Raw genomic sequence first — 18,944 nt, 5'->3', positions numbered from 1 at the left:
TATCACCTCATGTAACATGCATTAAGCCCAGTGCTGAGGATATATAATAAGACAAAAGATAGTACCTGACCTCAAAGAGCTTACAGTCCAGTGAGGGAAACATACAAACAAATATATACAAAGCAAGCTAAAAACAGCATTGAGTGGAAAATAATATGAGGAAGTCTCTAAAATTAAGAGGATTTTGGAAAGGCTTCCTATAAAAGATAGAATTTTATTTGGGACTTAAAGGAAGCTAACACGGTCATTAGGTATAGCAGAGGAAGGAGAGCATTCCACACATGGGGGCAGCCAAAGAGAATTTCCTGAGCTGAGAGATTTTGTTCATGGATAGCGTCATTCAGTGTCATTGGATTGAAGAGTAAGGTAAGAAGATTGGAAAGACAGTGGAGGACTGGATTTGAATGCCAGAACATTTGATCTGAAGTTTGTTGAACATGATCAGATATGTGCTTTAGGAAAATCACTTTAGTGGCTGAATGAAAGGATAGTTTACGAGGGAGGAAAGACTTGAAGCAGGCATACCCTGGCTATTGCAATAGACCAGGCATGAGGTAATGATGGCTTGCATCAGAGTAGTGGCTCTGTCCAGAGAGAAGGGAGTATATTTGAGAGATTTAATTTAATGGAAGGTGATAGGCCTTGGCACCAGTTTGGATCTGGTGGGGTAAAATAAAATGCAGTACCCTAATGGGTACTTGTGGGTTTTTTTTTTAAATATATATAAAGAGAGTGATTTAGCACATAATGAAAATCACTTTTGCTTAACTTGCCATCTTTTCTTAACCGTCCCACACTTAAAAAAAAGTGGCAAAAAAAAAAAAAAAGTTATAAAGTAACATAAAGGCCATGATGGTTTTTTTCCCCTTTAAAAGTTTTATTTAAACTTCCAGATCTATCCTTTCCCTTCCTCTGCTTCTTCCTCCTTGGTAAAATAAGCAATCAGATATAGGTTATGCATGTGCAATTATGTGAAATATTTCCATATTAATAATATAGAAAACATGATTGGAACCATGATTTTGCAATTGTTTTAAAGGAAATGTAGTTCCTTTTTTACTTATTGAAAAAATACTCCATCAGTCCTTTTAATAACAGTTCTGAAGCAAGTAAATTTACTAGTACTTCTTTCAAAATCATCTGTTTCTCTAATGTCTACTATAATATTATTCTAGCAAATGTATCTTCTGTTTCTATAGTTTTTGTTTTTTGTTTCACCAAATAAGGACAGTATCACTATCTAAGGTGATGGGTTGCTAATACCACTCTTCTGGTATGAAGAATATCCATCCCTGTTACCACCAAAGAATAGTTGTATAGGGAAGAAGTAGAAATATGGAATGTGACTAGTCAGCCCAAGCAGTGGTGAGGCCTAGAGTCTCAGTCACAGGAAAAAGGAAAAATTGAAAATAAAAGAATAAGGAAGAATGAGAGACAACACAAAGTACTTCTAACTGGCCTGGTCCTGCTGTTTTTCTATTCTGTTTTGGGGTATATTCTATCAATGGAAGTCTAGTCTAGAGGGAATAGCATTGGCAAGAAGCCCTGGAATCAGGTTTTACCTCTCCTAATTTCTCTAAACTCACTTCTCAAGTTTCATTTATAGTAGTTATATTTTATCATCTCTAAGGTATTTTCCACCTCTGAGATTCCATGATAAATTACCCCCTAATTTTCATCTTTCAGTTCCCTGGAGACTGGGGCTTTGCTGGGGACAAAAAAGGAAACAGATTTAATGATTGATATAAAGGGAGGTGGTGAAGTAATTAGAGTATAATGGGCGTATTTGAAAGAAAAAGCCATAATTAACAGTTGTTTAAGGTAGGGACCCACAAGATAGCAGACTCCTCCTGGATAAGGAATGTCACTAATTTCTTTATATTACCAACATTATTTAGTTCATTGCATTGGTGAATGAGACCCCAATTAGGTTATATTTACATATCCCAAGTAGGATGAAAGATGTAATTGAGGTAGAATGACAAAAAGGAAAGATCACTAGGCTAAAAAAGTCAGAAAAATCTGGATTCTTTATTTTTACCTTTGTAACCCCATTAGCTGTGTAATAAATCACTTCTGTACTTTAATTTTTCTTATCCATGGCTCTAAAATTCTATCTTATATATACTCAGTCTATGGCCAGACACATACTAAGGATTGCTTTTAATCACCTCCTATGTGCCTCTGCAGCATATCTCCAGTCCCTGCTAACTCTGTCACCTAAAACCTTCTTCTGGTCTAACTTCCTAGTTAGAATTTGTCCAGCCTATTAGATTAAGCTTATATGATTTGTAGGTTGTTGAAGGAATATAGCCTGTTATTCTTTAGGGGGAAGGGAAATTTTGGTTTTAAGACTGCTAAGGAATCCAGGGAATTTAATCAGATGCCTGAGGGAAGCACCTAAATTTAGCCAGATTATTAGTAGTATTCATTCAGTTTTAAAATTGCCTAGGGGAACTTCACAAAAAAAGTTAGGGAACTACTGGACTAGATTTGCTTCAGCACTGCAATGAAGCCAATTTAGAAGACCAGGCAATAATTAAAAATATATATATATATAGCTGCTATAGATGTCATAGCTGGCAGCTAAGTAGATTTGATTGAAGGACTTGGAAACAGGAAGATCAAAATTCAAATCCTACTTCAGACACTGTTGTCCTATTGGCCTGAAGTTAGGAACACCCCCCAAAAAGCTCAAATATGGCTTCAGACCTAGCTCTGTGACCCTATCTCAGTCATTTAATCGTGTTTGTTTGCCTCAGTTTTCCTCATATGTAAAAAGAACTGGAGAAGAAAATAGCAAACCACTCTTTTGCCAAGAAAACTGAACTGAACAAAAAGTGTTTCTCTAAGCAAGCCCAATCTTTCTCAGCCTCCATTTTTATAGTTGCTTCAGCTTCTGTTACCTCATCTTTAAAATAGGGATAACTACATTCAACTCAATGTGATTGGGAGAATTAAGTGATATCATGTATATATCTTAAGTGTAAGCTATTATGATTATTAATATATTGACCTTCACACATAAAGCTATTGTTGCTGTCCCATTATCAGCAGGATTTGTAGAGTGTCATAGTTGAACCTCCTTTCAGCTCCCCCCTTCCCCCATTTTTAAACAGTTTTTTTTTTTTCAGTTAAAAATCATTTAATTCCCCTCTTGCCATCTCCCACTTTGTTAAAGCAGAAAAATAAAAAGCAAAATATGCTTACCAAATATGCATAGTAAAACATCCCCACATTGGGCAAATCAAAAAATGTGGGTCTTATTCCATCACATATCATCAGTTCTTTGGAACTTCTTTGCTTTAATATACTTTAATATGTTTAGTCATTCCCCATGTAGTGAGCACCTTCTTAGTTCTTTGGCCTCACAAAAAGAATTGCTATAAATATTGTACATATATAAATATTGCACAGTCCTGTTCCTATTTTTTGGATATCTTTGGAATGTAGGCCTCGTAGCAATATTTCTGTATGAAAAGGTATATGCTGTTTAGTGACTTCAGAGGCATAGGTCCAATTTATTTTTCAACTTTAAAATTTTTTTATTGTTTAATATCCTACTTTTGCTGCATCCACTTGACTTTACATAATTTGGCTTTGAGTTCATAAGATTTTGACATGTATTTAATTGTTCCCCATAAAACAACACTTAAATACATTTGATAACTTTGACGAAGTCAATTTTTCTTTGTCTAGCCTACATCATAACCCACAGATTTTCTTTTTTAATCAGCAAAAATCTGCCTTTTTTCCATTTCATCTCCCTAACTTACCATTCTAATTAAGAAAGAAGGATGTATGATTAAGTATAGTCAAATAATTATTATTTAGGAGCAAGAGAAATTTTATTTGTGTAAAAAAAAATCTATCACTTCATATTTCATCATGACTTCTCTGAAATTGAGGTTAGTGTTTGCAATATTGCAGTTTGTTTTTATTGCAATATAAATTGTTCAAATTTTGCTTACTTCACTCTGCATTAATTCATATAAATTTTCCTACCTTTATCTGAAAACTTCCCCATTGTTTTTTATAGTACAGTAATGTTTCATAATATTTATATGCCAACACTCAAAAAGAGTTGCTTACAAGTTTTATACATTTGTAGTTTTTTTTCCTCTTTATTTTGTGTATGTGTGGGGGGGTGGTTATCACAATAGTATCACATTAATTTATTTCCAAATGACTAAACAAATTCATAGCTGTACTGAAAATTAGGAGGGGAAAATTAGTTGGGGAAAAACTGTACAATTTATGGTGCATAAAAATATGTTCTAATAAATTATGAAGGGGATGATGATGAGCTGGGAAAATCTGTATGAACTGTAAGAAAATGAGCAGAACACCACAAACAATGAAACACTGCAAAAACAATCTTTTACAAAGGTTTTATATTTGTTTTTTAGATGTGACATATATAGAGAGATTGGATTAATTGTTAATTTTGAGAAATTTGAGAAATTTTCTATCCCAAGATAACTTTACAGGTATATGCTCCAAATAATAATTTAATTGTTCTGCAATCCTTTTATCCTCATAGTCCTTTCATCCTCATTTTGTGCTTTTTTTCACATATATTATGTTGATTGTTGTCATATTATTAGTGCTTTGTCTAGGCCTTGAGTGTTTTGGAAATTGATTTGTATAAGGGAATGTATGTATGCACAACACATTTTTCTTTATTCTGGCTGAGTGGTGATGTTTCTCAAAATTCTAAGAGACAAAATTTCTGTGTATTAGTCTGTTAATCAGGTCTGCCACTAATCAATAAATTCATAGTCTTCTCTTTTCCCAACAAAGATTAAAAGGCAGGGTTTCATTTTACCTTAAATCTTCCTGCTTCTGATAGTGCTAAAAGCAAACTTTTCTTGAGTTCTTTCTGATTTTATTTCACTTTTGATGCCATTCCAAAGCTAAAGCCAAAGATCTCACAGAGGACCCTAGACACACAAATGTCTCTTGGTAGTATTTACATCTGTTTAGAGTAAACAAAACAAAATCCAGGCCCCATGTAGTTGGGACCCATACCAAACTAGTTAGCAGATGCCTTTGACTACTAATAGACTACTTGGGGGCAAGGAATGATCACATTTTTTTTATGATTTTCAAAATTGGCCTTGGATTGGTTGTATTAATATAATAGTATAATTATGTCCCTTAGTTGGCAGGCTGCTCACTGAGGCATTGCCCTATCAACAGGAGGGTATAGCTGGAATAAATTTGGTACAATTCATTGTGGGGAGGGAACAACCAAACACATGTTAAGCACCTCCTTTGCTAGGCTTCTTGCTAAGTGCTTTATACAATCATCTCATTTAATCTTCACAGCAACCCTGTGAGATAGGTGTTATGATTATCCTATTATTTTATAGTTATTTATTATTTACATTATTTTATAGTCATTTGTGTAGTTATTTTATTTATATAGTTTATCTATTTATGTAAAAATTGCATATATTATTTTATTTTTATAGTTAACCATTTTATAGTTAAGGAAACAGAGGTCAAATTTGTCTTGGGTTATAGTCAATATTTAAAGTTGAATTTGAACTTAATGCATTCTCAATTCTATAGGCCTGGTGTTCTATCTGCTATGCCACATCGTAGCAGTTCATTAAATCAACTCAGGTTTTTGGTTTTTACTGTTAAATTGTCTTGTGAAACCATGAATGCATGGAGGTAGTCAGTTAGAAATGATTATAAAGATTTTATTCAGGAAAAAGTTCCTTTTGCATGAGGTTTTGCTGCTTAATGATTAAATTATTTTTCCTTTTGTATATGCAGGATGTCTTGTCATCTTAGTATGCCTATGTATTTATTAATTATATGTGTATCTATATATGTATGTATCTACACACAGATCTGTGTATCTTTGTATATGTGTATCTACACACAAACCTTTCTTTTTCCTGTATCCAGGAGAAAATGTTTATCTTGAAACACTTTTTTCCCCCTGATAGTTATTATCCCAATTTCATTTATATTTTAAGTTCTTTTGCTAACTTCTATTTCATTTATTGTCCCAGGTATTGCTTTACTCTACCCTTCCAGAAAGCTTTCCCATATAACAAATAGGGTTATTGTCATTTTTTCAGAGGAAAAAAAAATCTGTACAACTTAACTTATACATTGAAAAAATGAAAATCTTTTTCATTTTTTACATGTAACATGTAACACCTCCGACTACCACATGGTGATTGGGGTCCATCTTGTATCACATACACTTTTTTATTTTTTGATATCTAGTTTATTCTGCTTACAGAATTTTTTTTTCCCTATCTTGCATCAGTTCATATAGGACTTTTCCTGCTTTTCTCTATTCGTCCCATACATCATTTCTTAGAGCATAATAATATCTCATTCAAGCAGTACATTTTATTTAAACATTCTCCAATTGATGGACATTTTTTTTCCAATTTTTTGCTGTCACAAAAGTGCTGCTGTAATTTTGGTGTGTGGGGATTTTATCAGTGTCCTCCTTTAGAGTAAATCCAATTCAATTCAAAATTTATGTACATTTTAGTCACTTTTTTTTTTCTTTTTGCATGATTCCAAATTGCTTTCCAGAAGGTGTATATTGTTTCACAGTTTATATTCAAGGTTTATATTGTTTCACAGTTCCACCAACAATGTATTGGTGTATCTATAATCCATCCTGTGGTGGGTACTGATGTTTTGTCATCTTTGCCAATTTGCAGTGTATTTGATGAAACCTCAAGGTTGTTAATTCTGAATGTGCAGAAGCTTTTCAAAAGTCATAAAAGAAGCAGATCATATACTTACCACAACTATGTGTAGGAGATATATTCTTAACCAAACATAAGATGAAGGCAATTAATAATGATAAAACAAATATCTGACTACATGAGAAGTTTTTCTTAGTCAAGAGCTTTAATAACATTGCATTTCCATTTAAAATGCATTGTGGATAATTATGTAAGGTGTTCATCTAAGTTTAGTTTATGCCAGTTTGTTTTCCAGTTTTCCCAGAAGTTTTTTTAAATCAATATTTAATCAAATAAAGAGTTGTTTCCTAGGTAATTTGTGCTTTGCACTTCATCAAACACTGAGTTATTATTGAGTTCTGTTGTTTTTTATTCTCTCTTATCTCTTATTCTGTTTCATTGCTCTTATTTTTTTTAACCAATACCAGATGTATCTTGTTTTGTTTTGTTTTGTTTTAAGTTAATGATCGCTGCTTTATAATATAATTTAAGGTCTAGAAGTGTTATTTCCCCCTTTATCCTCCTTCCTTTCATCATTTCCTTTGTTTTTCCAAATGAATTTTTATCAACTTCTATTAAGTATATCCTTGGTAAGTGGATTGTTATGGCATTAAAAATGTTAATTAATTTTGACAGCATTGTTATTTTTATTAAATTGGCTTGGACTACTCATTAACTCCATAAACACTTTAATCTATCCCCCTAACCCTCAAAAACAACAGTTTTATATAGTTAACTTAAATTTTGCATAGTTTTTTTTAAAGAGGGAGATACCTTCAAGATAAATATGATCCTGAATACTCTAAAATAGGCAATAAGAGAAAGAGCATTGTAAATTGATAGATCTAATTAATATTAATACATATAGAATAAAAATATATATAGGATACACTCACTCACTATATATATAGGACCATGTTGGATATCTATAAATATACTAGACTATATTAATAATAAAAATAGCAAAAAAATCCCACATAATTATATCAGGAAATAAAGATATGCTTTTGACAACACAATACCCCATATAACTTAGGAAAAAAACAGAAAACATAGGAATAACTGTACCTTTATCTAAAACCAGGAACTAGTTTTATAGGTAACACCACTGAGGGCCATTCAAGAAAGATTAGGGATCAAAATTATTTGTACATATATGAAAAATATATTTTTATACATATAATATATTACTATATAATGTATCTATAATATATATAATATACATATTTTTTCATCAAAATGTGTATTTGGAAAAATAAAATAATTTTCATTATTTATTTTCATAAGACTGTTCTATTTCATATAATTTTAATTGTAATCATGGTAATTAGACAAGAAAAAGAAACACAAAAAGAAGAATAGGTAAAAAAGATTGTGATAGTCTACTTCAGGAATCCTAGATTTTAATGAAAAATTACAGAAATAAAACTTTCAGTAAAATAGTAGGTATAAAATAAATTCACAAAACCCACAAGTTTTTGTGCATTAACAACAAAAGCCAGACAGAAAGTACAAATATCTGGGAGTCCACTTATCCCTACTGTGAAAGTGACTGTCCAACACTCTACATAAAAGGATATTTGAATAAGTTGGACATATTTTTAAAATTATTATTCAGTAGTTTTTTTTCATTTTCAGGATTTCTATTTTGATGTTTAATTGCGGTTATGAGACTATTACTATTGTTTTGACTGCATCTTACAAATTTGGGTATGTTGTCTCATTGTTTCCTTTACTTTTAATGTAGTTATTGTGTGATGTGTTCTTAGGAATTAATTTCTATACTTCAAAAGATTTTTATTGAATGTAATTTTGTTTCATTATTGTTAGAAAAAGTTGCATTTAATAATATTTTTGATTTTCACAAATAAGTTTTTATTTGCTAATCATAAGCAATTTTTATGAGTGTACCATGTACAGCTGAGGTTAGATATATGTCAGTATCTAACTTTTCTAAAATTCTATTCAGATTCTTACCTTATTTATTTTTTGTAGTTTTATATTTTTCTAAGGTTTTGGTTTTTTTGTTTTTAGTTTTTTAATGTTTCCTATTTCTGAGAGGAGGAAATAAGAAGCTCCATATTATTAAAATTTTACTGCTTATTACTTCCTGTAACTCAACTTTTCCTACTAAGGACTTAGATGCCATGCTATTTGTAGCATGTATGCTTTGAATTTCATTGTCAGTGGTGTCGTTCAGCAAAATTTAGTTCCCTTGTTTATTTTGTTATATTTATTATTTTATAATTTGTCTCAGATCATGATTACTACCTCTGCCTTTTTTCTTTCAATCTAAGCATGAGTCCTCTCTAGCTCATTATTTTAACTTCATGTGAGTCTTGCTGTTTCAAATATGTTTCTTGTAAACTAAACATCCTTAGATTCTGGTTTCTAATCCAGTCTGCTCTTCTCTTCCACTTTAAGCATGGGTTCATTCCATTCACATCTACAATTATGATTGCTAACTGCATATATCTTTTCATCCTATTTGCTTTCCCTCTAATCTCCTCCTTCCTTCCATAGTTTTCTTTATGGGTAAGATCTATTTTTGTATCCAACTTTGTGGATTTGTATTTTCTTTCCTTGAACCAATTTAGATGAGAGCTTCCTTCCCTTTCTCATTGTACCTCACTTGGTGTAGGAACTCCCCTTTGTACACCCTATTTTTGTGATAGTTCTCTTTCTCCATTTCTCTTTCCTCTTCTAACTTCTACTTCACCTTTACCATTCATTGTTTCTTCCACTTGCTTACTCTTTTTTGCTTCTCTTGACTCTTTAGACTTATTATTAGATTGCTTGGAAGTCCTCTCTTTAAAAGTGGTCCTTTAAAGATTATACTCAATTTTGCTGCATAGGTTATCCTTGTTTGAATGGCTAAATTTTATACTATAAAGGATAATCAACAAAACTATCTGGTATTTAAAAAAATAGATGAAGGAAACAGACAAAGGAGAATCAGGAACAGTAGTAAGCCCCAGACTTCCTAAATACTGTTCCTTAACTTGATCTCATCTTCACATGGGGAATGGTCCCATAAAACATTGCACTCTATAAGTATTCTGCTTCCTTAATTAGGAACTCCTACATTGCTCTGACTATAACTTGACCATAGTTTCCCCTCCTAAATCTATAATTGACTCATTTAAACCTCCTCCTCTATTCCCTCTCCAGTTTGTTAGCCCATGCTCCAGTTTGATTTAATTTTCCTTTATTTCTAATCTCAGCCCTTTAGTTAGCCTTTTCAGTTCTTTATTTTTCTATCTATATATATCTATATATATGATATCCTTTAGCCCTTTCAAATCTTAATTTAACTGAACCTGCTCTCCAGTCACCAATGATCTCTTATTTCATTAATTTATGGATCATTTTTCAATGCTCATCCTTTTAGATGGCTTTGATGATGCATTTCTAACATTATTGACTAACTTCTTTTTCTAGACATATTCTTTGGGTTTCTCTGGTACAACTCTTGCCATTACTTACTACTTGCTCTTACTTGTCTTTTTTTTTTTCCTTTACTCATCTTCTTTAATGTCTCATAATCCATATAATGCTCCTAACTATGGGTATTTCCCAGGATTGTCTCTTAGGCAATCTTCTCTCCTTACTCACTCAATAACCTTATCAACTCAGTTGCCATCTTGGTGCAGTAAAAGTCTCATTGGATTTTTAAGCTATAGCTTCAAAGGACAACAGATCTCACACACACACACACACACACACACACACACACACACACACACACACACACACACACACACAGAGTTTGTTCTTTCTTTGAGCTTCAGATCCTTATTGCCTATTGGATTTTCAGATTCAGTGTTCTAAAAACATCTTACACACAATGTCTAAAACTTAACCAAACTTTCAACTCTTCCAAACTTCCCCCTTTTTGTTGAAGATATTATCTTCCTTCTAATTAGGTTAATGAGTAAGCATGATATTGTCCTCAGCAACCTCATTGTACGTGCCTTTGTACCAGCTGTTCTCCATACCAGGAATTACTCCCCCCCTCACTTCTTCCCCATACAGTCCTTTTTTTTTTTTTTTTTTTTTTTTTTTTTTTTTTAATGATTCAATTCAAGTACCATCTTCTACTGTTCTGATTTTCCCAGCTATTGGAATCTTCCCTCTCAAACTATCTTTTATTTGTGTTATGTTTTGCACCTAATTTTTTTAATTTTGTTTATGCTTATGCAGAGCTTATATAATTTTTACATATATGTGCATTAATCAATCTCCTTTCTCTCAAACCAGAAATTAGGCCATAGTTCAGAAAAATGTAGTGACAAAAGAACTGGAAGCTATGTGAGTGCTTATCAATTGGTAAATGGATAAATTGTGGTGTATAAAAGTAACAGAAAACCAGAAGTGATGAAATGGATATTTAGTAGGACTTCTCTGAACTGATGCAAAAAGTAAAGTAAAGTGAACATAGCCTGAAGAACATTTTATGCAATAACAACAAAATGTTATTGTTTCTTTTATAAAGAAACATCTTGAAAGATTTGAGAACTCACGACCAGCCATGAGTCCACAGATGAGGACCCAACTTCTAGGAAACTTTTTTTATTAGTGATTAGGAAATCTTGCCCATCTTTTTTTTTGAAATTTAACAAATAATAATTTTAATAAAAAAGCTTTAATAAAAGATTTTTCTTTACAAAACATGAGTAATTTTTCTTTCTTTTTTTTTTTAATTTAGAATTTTTTTCCCACAGTATATATGCATGAGTAATTTTTTTTTATAATATTATCCCTTGTATTCATTTTTCCAGATTTTCCCTCCCTCCTTCCCTCTACTCCCTCCCCTAGATGACAGGCAATCCCATACATTTTACATATGTTACAATATAACCTAGATACAATATATGTGTGTAAATACCATTTTCTTGTTGCACATTAAGTATTAGATTCCGAAGGTATAAGTAACCTGGGTAGATAGACAGTAGTGCTAACAATTTATATTCGCTTCCCAGTGTTCCTTCTCTGGGTGTAGTTATTTCTGTCCATCATTGATCAACTGGAAGTGAGTTGAATCTTCTTTATGTTGAAGATATCCACTTCCATCAGAATACATTTTCATACAGCATTGAAGTGTACAGCGATCTTCTGGTTCTATTTATTTCACTCAGCAACAGTTGATGTAAGTCTCTCCAAGCCTCTCTGTATTCCTCCTGCTGGTCATTTCTTACAGAGCAATAATATTCCATAACCTTCATATACCATAATTTACCCAACAATTCTCCAATTGATGGGCATCCATTCAACTTCCAGTTTCTAGCTACAACAAAAAGAGCTGCCACAAACATTCTGGCACATACAGGTCCCTTTCCGCTCTTTAGTATTTCCTTGGGATATAAGCCCAGTAGCAGCAATGCTGGATCAAAGGGTATGCATAGTTTGATAACTTTTTGGGCACAGTTCCAAATTGCTCTCCAGAATGGCTGGATTCTTTCACAACTCCACCAACAATGTATCAGTGTCCCAGTTTTCCCACATCCCCTCCAACATTGATCATTATTTGCTCCTGTCATCTTAGCCAATCTGACAGGTGTGTAGTGGTATCTCAGAGTTGTCTTAATTTGCATTTCTCTAATCAGTAGTGATTTGGAACACTTTCATATGAGTGGATATAGTTTCAATTTCATCATCTGAGAATTGTCTGTTCATATCCTTTGACCATTTATCAATTGGAAAATGGTTTGGTTTCTTATAAATTAGGGTCAGTTCTCTATATATTTTGGAAATGAGACTTTTATCAGAACCTTTAACTGTAAAAATATTTTCCCAGTTTGTTACTTCCCTTCTAATCTTGTTTGCATTAGTATTGTTTGTACAGAAACTTTTTAGTTTGATGTAATCAAAATCTTCTATTTTGTGATCAATAATGATCTCTAGTTCTCCTCTGGTCATAAATTCCTTCCCCCTCCACAGGTGTGAGAGGTAGACTATTTTCTGTTTCTCTAATCTATTTATTATCTCATTCTTTATGCCTAAATCATGGACCCATTTTGATCTTATCTTGGTATGTGGTGTTAAGTGTGGATTCATATCTGATTTCTGCCATACTAATTTCCAGTTTTCCCAACAGTTTTTTCCAAATAATGAATTTTTTTCCCCTAATTTTGGTATCTTTGGGTTTGTCAAAGATTAGATTGCTATAGATGTACCCTTTTTTGTCCTTTGTATCTAATCTGTTCCACTGATCTACTGGTCTATTTCTTAGCCAATACCAAATGGTTTTGGTGACTGCTGCTATATAATATAGCTTTAGATCAGGTACACTTAGACCACCTTCCTCTGATTTTTTTTTCATTAGTTCCCTTGCAATTCTCGACCTTTTATTCTTCCATATGAATTTTGTAGTTATTTTTTCTAGGTCATTAAAATAGTTTCTTGGGAGTCTGATTGGTATAGCACTAAATAAATAGATTAGTTTGGGGAGTATTGTCATCTTTATTATATTCGCTCGGCCTATCCAAGAGCACTGAATGTCTTTCCAATTATTTAAATCTGACTTTATTTTTGTGGCAAGTGTTTTGTAATTTTGCTCATATAATTCCTGACTCTCCTTTGGTAGATGGATTCCCAAATACTTTATACTCTCAACATTTGTTTGGAATGGAATTTCTCTTTGTATCTCTTGCTGTTGCATTTTGTTGGTGATATATAAAAATGCTGAGGATTTATGTGGACTTATTTTGTATCCTTCCACTTTGCTAAAATTCTGAATTATTTCTAATAGCTTTTTAGCAGAGTCTTTGGGGTTCTCTAAGTATACCATCATGTCATCTGCAAAGAGTGATAGTTTGATTTCCTCATTTCCTACTCTAATTCCTTGAATCTCTTTCTCGGCTCTTATTGCCGAGGCTAGCGTTTCTAGTACTATATTGAATAGTAATGGTGATAGTGGGCAACCTTGTTTCACTCCTGATCTTACTGGGAAAGGTTGCAGTTTATTTCTATTGCATATTATGCTTACTGACGGTCGTAAATATATGCTCCTGATTATTCTAAGGAATAGTCCATTTATTCCTATATTCTCAAGAGTTTTTAGTAGGAATGGATGTTGGATTTTGTCAAATGCTTTTTCTGCATCTATTGAGATGATCATATGGTTTTTATTAATTTGATTATTAATATGGTGAATTATACTAATAGTTTTCCTAATATTAAACCAGCCCTGCATTCCTGGTATAAATCCTACTTGATCATAATGTATTATCCTGGAGATGATTTTCTAAAGTCTTTTTGCTAATATCTTATTTTAAGATTTTAGCATCAATATTCATTAAGGAAATTGGTCTATAATTTTCTTTCTCAGTTTTCGATCGACCTGGTTTAGGTATCAGTACCATGTTTGCGTCATAGAAGGAATTTGGTAGGACTCCTTCATCCCCTATTTTTTCAAATAGTTTATATAGCATTGGGGCTAATTGTTCTTTAAATGTTTGGTAGAATTCACAAAAACATGAGTAATTTTTCAACATTGACTGTTCCAAATTTTCCCTTCCTTCCCTCCACCACCTCCCCTAGATGGCAGATACTCTAATATATGTATCCATATTTATACAGTTATCTTGCTGCACACACAAAAAAATCTGATCAAGAAAACAAAATGCAAGCAAACATCAACAGAAAGAGAGAAAATGTTAGGTTGTGGTCCACACTCAGTTCCTGGATGTATATGGTCTTCCTCATTACTGAACAATTGAAACTGGTTTGAATTATCTGATTGTTGAAGAGAGCTATGTGGATCAGAATTTATCATCTTATAGTCTTGTTGCTATGTATAATGATCTCCTGGTTCTGGTTCATTTCACTTAGCATCAGTTCATGTAAGTCTCTCCAGGCCTCTCTGAAATCATCTTGTTGGTAGTTTCTTACAGAACAATATTCAATAACATTCATATACCACAATTTATTCAGCCATTCTCCAACTGATGGGCATCCACTCAGTTTCCAGTTTCTTGCCACTACAAAAAAGGGCTGCCACAAACATTTTTGCATATGTGGGTCTCTTTCCCTCCTCTTTGGGATCTCTTTGGGATATAAGCCTAATAGAAACACTGCTGGGTCAAAAGGTATGCAGCTTGTTAACTTTTTAAACATAGTTCCAAATTGCTTTCCAGAATGGTTGGTGTCCCAGTTTCCCCACATCCCCTCCAACATTTATCATTATCTTTTCCAATCTAAAAGGTGTGTAGTGGTATCTCAGAGTTGTTTGCAGTTTTCTCTGATCAATAGTGATTTAGAGCATCTTTTCATATGCCTACAGATAGTTTCAATTTCTTAATCTGAAAATTGTCTGAAAATATCCTTTGATCATTTATTGGAGAATGGCATGAATTCTTTTAAACTTGAATCAATTATCTATATATTTCCCAGTTTATTGCTTCCCTTCTAATCTTGTCTGCATTAGTTTTGTTCGTACAAAATCTTTTTAACTTTATATAATCAAAATTTTCTATTTTGTGATTAATAATGATCTCTAGTTCTTCTTTGGTCACAAATTTCTTCCTCCTCCACAGATCTGAGAGGTAAACTATCCTATGTTCTTCTAATTTGTTTATAATATCATTCTTTATGTCTAGATCATGTAGTGCGTATGTATGTGTGTGAATATAGATATATATATTCTACCATATAGTAGTATATATACTATTATATGCCAGGGACTGTAATAAGCATTGGGGACACCAGGTATCTGGTGTTGAGACATCTTGTTCTGTGCAATTAAAACCAGGCAGAGCAGTAGATGCAGTAAAGTATTTCCCTTTTTAAATGTTCACTAATCATCTCTTATGATTAATTCTACAATTTTCCTAGGTATTGGATATCTCTGGTCTATAGTTTGTAGATGCTAATCTCTTCTTTAAAGTAATTTTTACTCTTCTCAGATCTCTGGTAGTATTTTAATTTTCTGATCTTTTCAAATGTTATTGATCATTCAGCAGTCACCATTTATTTCAGTACCCTATGATGTAGTCCGTCAAGTGGCTTGAATTCATCAATGTATCTTTTGTATCAACTCACTTAGCCATTTTTTCCTGTCATTATTAATGATAGGAATTAATTTCCTGTCAAGAATTAAGCAGCACTACTAAGTCAGTTATCATCTTTCTGTCCATCCCAAATAGAGATCCTTTCCCTTCTTAAATCCCTTTTTTTTTCCTCCCAGCAAAATTCCCTTTCTATTATTGCCCTTAGTTTTAATGTTTCTGCAGTTTGAATTTTTTTTTTAATTTTGAACTTAAAAATTAACAATTAGTAACATTTTCAAAAGAGAAAAGATTGAGAATTCTATATGAAACTTTCCATTGGATACAGACATCATCCACAAACATTTATTAAACATCATTTGTCTGTTTTCCTCCAACTCCTCATGTTTGTTGTGCTTCATTTATGCTTTTTTCTTCCTTTAAAGACTAACACTCAGTTATGCTTTTTAAAAAAAAGAGAGAAAATTATATATAGGCTTAGAAGGATAAGTATGTGCAAAAAAATCCCATCTAAAATCAAAGACTAGGGTCATGTGGGAAACATGACTAGGTTTCCCAATTATTATAGGAGTTAAAGCAAGAACTGCTATTTTTTTCTGCTGTTGATATATAGTTCCAGAAATCTTTGCAATAACAATAGGACAAGAAAGAAATTGAAGCTGTAATCATGGGTAGAGGAAAAAACAAAACTTTCTATTTGATGGTTTAGAAAATTCTAAAGGATCAGTAGAGAAACTAAAAGACAATAGCTGTAATAAAGTTACAAAATATAGTCCTTTGGTCATAATTGCTCTCCAGAATGGATGGATCATTACACAATGCATTAGTGTCCCACTTTTCCAAATCCCCCCCAACATCTTTTCCTGTCATTTTAGCCAACCTGAGAAGTGTGAGGTATGAGTTGGTTACCTCAAGAGTTGTTTTAATATTCATTTTTCTAATAATTTTAGAGCATTTTTTCATGTGACTATAGATTGCTTTCTTCATTTGAAAGTTGTCTGTTCATATCCTTTATCTATTTATAGAACCCCACTTTTCCTTTCACATTGTCCTGGTAAAGATTTGGGGGAAGTGCTCCTTTTTGAGATCTGGATCTACTTTTGCTGTCCACTAGATAGATTTTTGTACAAATAAAATCCAGGAAGCATTAAGAGGAAGGGGGAAACTTCATTCAGAATAATTTTTTTTTTTAAATAGCTAAATTGTCTGGGAGTCGGTCTATCATGCATATTCAATACCTTTATAGATACAGATTATTTTTTAAAGATAAGAAAATTATTATCAAAGTTATTATCAAAACTACTTGGGATACAAGTTTAAAAAAGAAAACTAGACTAATGGAATAGACTAGACAAGGAAGAATCAGAAATAATCAGAGTCAATAAATCAGCGTTTTGATAAACCTGAAAACATAAATTATGCAGGAAAGACAAGAAATTGACAAGAATTATTGAAATAAAGAATTATTTTTGGGGGAAATTTGACAAATTAGTCTACCAGCTGGCACAAACATGACAATAACTTAAAAATATTTAACCTGAATATTAAAGATCATACCTTTTTTTTTTCTTTATTTTTTTTTTAACTAATGACTAGGAGACACTTTTTAAAACTGAAACAAGAATAAACAAAATTAGAAAAAAATTATATAAAAGTAATGGTTGTAAATCCACAGTTGTCCTGGAAAACCTTATTTCTTTCTTCCTGGGAAAGAATTACAGGGAACTGTATAACTTGAGACTGATAATTCAGGGAATATCTGTCAAATAATGACATAAGGGGAAAAAAAAACAGCAACCAATGCAAGTAAGGCTTAGACTGTAACAATGCAGTTAGAAAGCCAAAATCCAAACCTTAAAAGATTCAGAGACCTAACCCCGAGAAGAGATCATCACAGAAACCCAACTTATACAACTGAAAGTATATAGATAAACATGACACAATCTGACCCTGATTTAAAAAAAAAAAAAAAAAAAAAAAAAGCTGGAGAGAATAAATAGTAAATCAAAGAAATTACTGCAAATCTAGAAAGGTGAATATAACTCCTGATTCATAAGGGAAGAGTGGAGGATTATAGTGGGCACATTGCAAGGAATTAAGAATTGTATTCCTTCAGAACTAATTTAGGGGGCACTAAATTGCAAAAATCATGAACTGTCTAGATTTTAAACATAATACGTGTGTGTATTTCTTGTTTCTGGTAAAGCTTCGGACCTTGGAAGTTCTGAGCTATAGTTCTATTCAGCTGTAGCTGAATAGGGAGAAGAAGAGACATCCAGGTAGAAAAACCATAATTGACTGTTGAACTTCCAGCCTGAGTAAGATGGGAGATCCAGTCTTGAAGTGTGGAGAGGAGGAGAGAGGAAGAAACGGGACAAAATGAAAATAGAATCTACTTATCACCTTTCAAAAGGGACCTTAAAAGGATAAGTCCCAGGAATGTCAAAGATAAAGATTTACAACCAAGAATAACTTAACCTGAAGAGCTGAGTTTAAGCCCACACATAAACATGGGGGGGAATAGATCTTTAATAGACTAGAAAATTTAAAAGTACTTCTGATGAAGATTAATATAGATCTAATTAAATACTATTTCAAGATAATTGCAACAATTCTAGATATTATGAACTGATGAAGAGTGATGTGAAAAGAAGCCAGAAAGAGGATCACCATTGTAGAGAAAAAAACAACTTAACTCATGTTAATGCTAGCTGTTGAGATTTGTTAGAATTAAGGTATAGAGACACAGTTCCCCTCCCCTCCCCTTTTCTCTCAGCTTTGTATTGCAGGTGGGTAGCAGCACTGATTGAAAAGAGAGCCATTAAAAATCTCTAAAATGTATAGAAAATAGCAGAAGGAACTTCAGAAGAACAAGTAGGCCCATTTTGAAAATAATGCATAAGATAATTTTTTAAAAAAAGAAATTTTATCATATATACATATATATATATATGTATATATATATATATGGAATTGATCCTTTTGGTGTTTTAAGTTAAATTTTTAATTTAAAAGACAGGATCAGCACACGCATTATATCATATTTTTTAAGGGTTTGATAGCTGAAAATTAAGCAACTAGCAGAAATCCATTCTTCAGTGGATAAAGAGTCAAAGAATATGAGCAAACTGTTTTACAAAGAATTGTGAGTCATGAACATATTCCAAATCACTAGTAAGAAGGGCAGACCCGTTTAACTACATATTTA

At 32.4% G+C, this 18,944-nt stretch overlaps 1 protein-coding gene across 11 annotated transcripts in view; it reads left to right on the top strand.

The window, feature by feature from the left end:
- TBC1D16 (TBC1 domain family member 16) overlaps nucleotides 1-18,944 on the top strand; it is a 126,799-nt gene that overhangs the window by 66,108 nt on the left and 41,747 nt on the right. For 4 of the 11 annotated variants that reach the window (XM_074260330.1, XM_074260332.1, XM_074260329.1 and 1 more), the window contains one exon: nucleotides 8,367-8,438. The exons of the other annotated variants lie outside the window; for them this stretch is intronic. In XM_074260330.1, coding sequence (XP_074116431.1) covers nucleotides 8,367-8,438 — 72 coding nt within the window. The remainder of the gene's footprint in view (nucleotides 1-8,366; nucleotides 8,439-18,944) is intronic. 11 annotated transcript variants of the gene reach the window in all.

This window comes from Sminthopsis crassicaudata, chromosome 4 (assembly GCF_048593235.1).
Source record: "Sminthopsis crassicaudata isolate SCR6 chromosome 4, ASM4859323v1, whole genome shotgun sequence".
Classification (NCBI taxonomy): Eukaryota; Metazoa; Chordata; class Mammalia; order Dasyuromorphia; family Dasyuridae; genus Sminthopsis; species Sminthopsis crassicaudata.
This window is presented reverse-complemented; position numbering and strand designations above follow the sequence as displayed.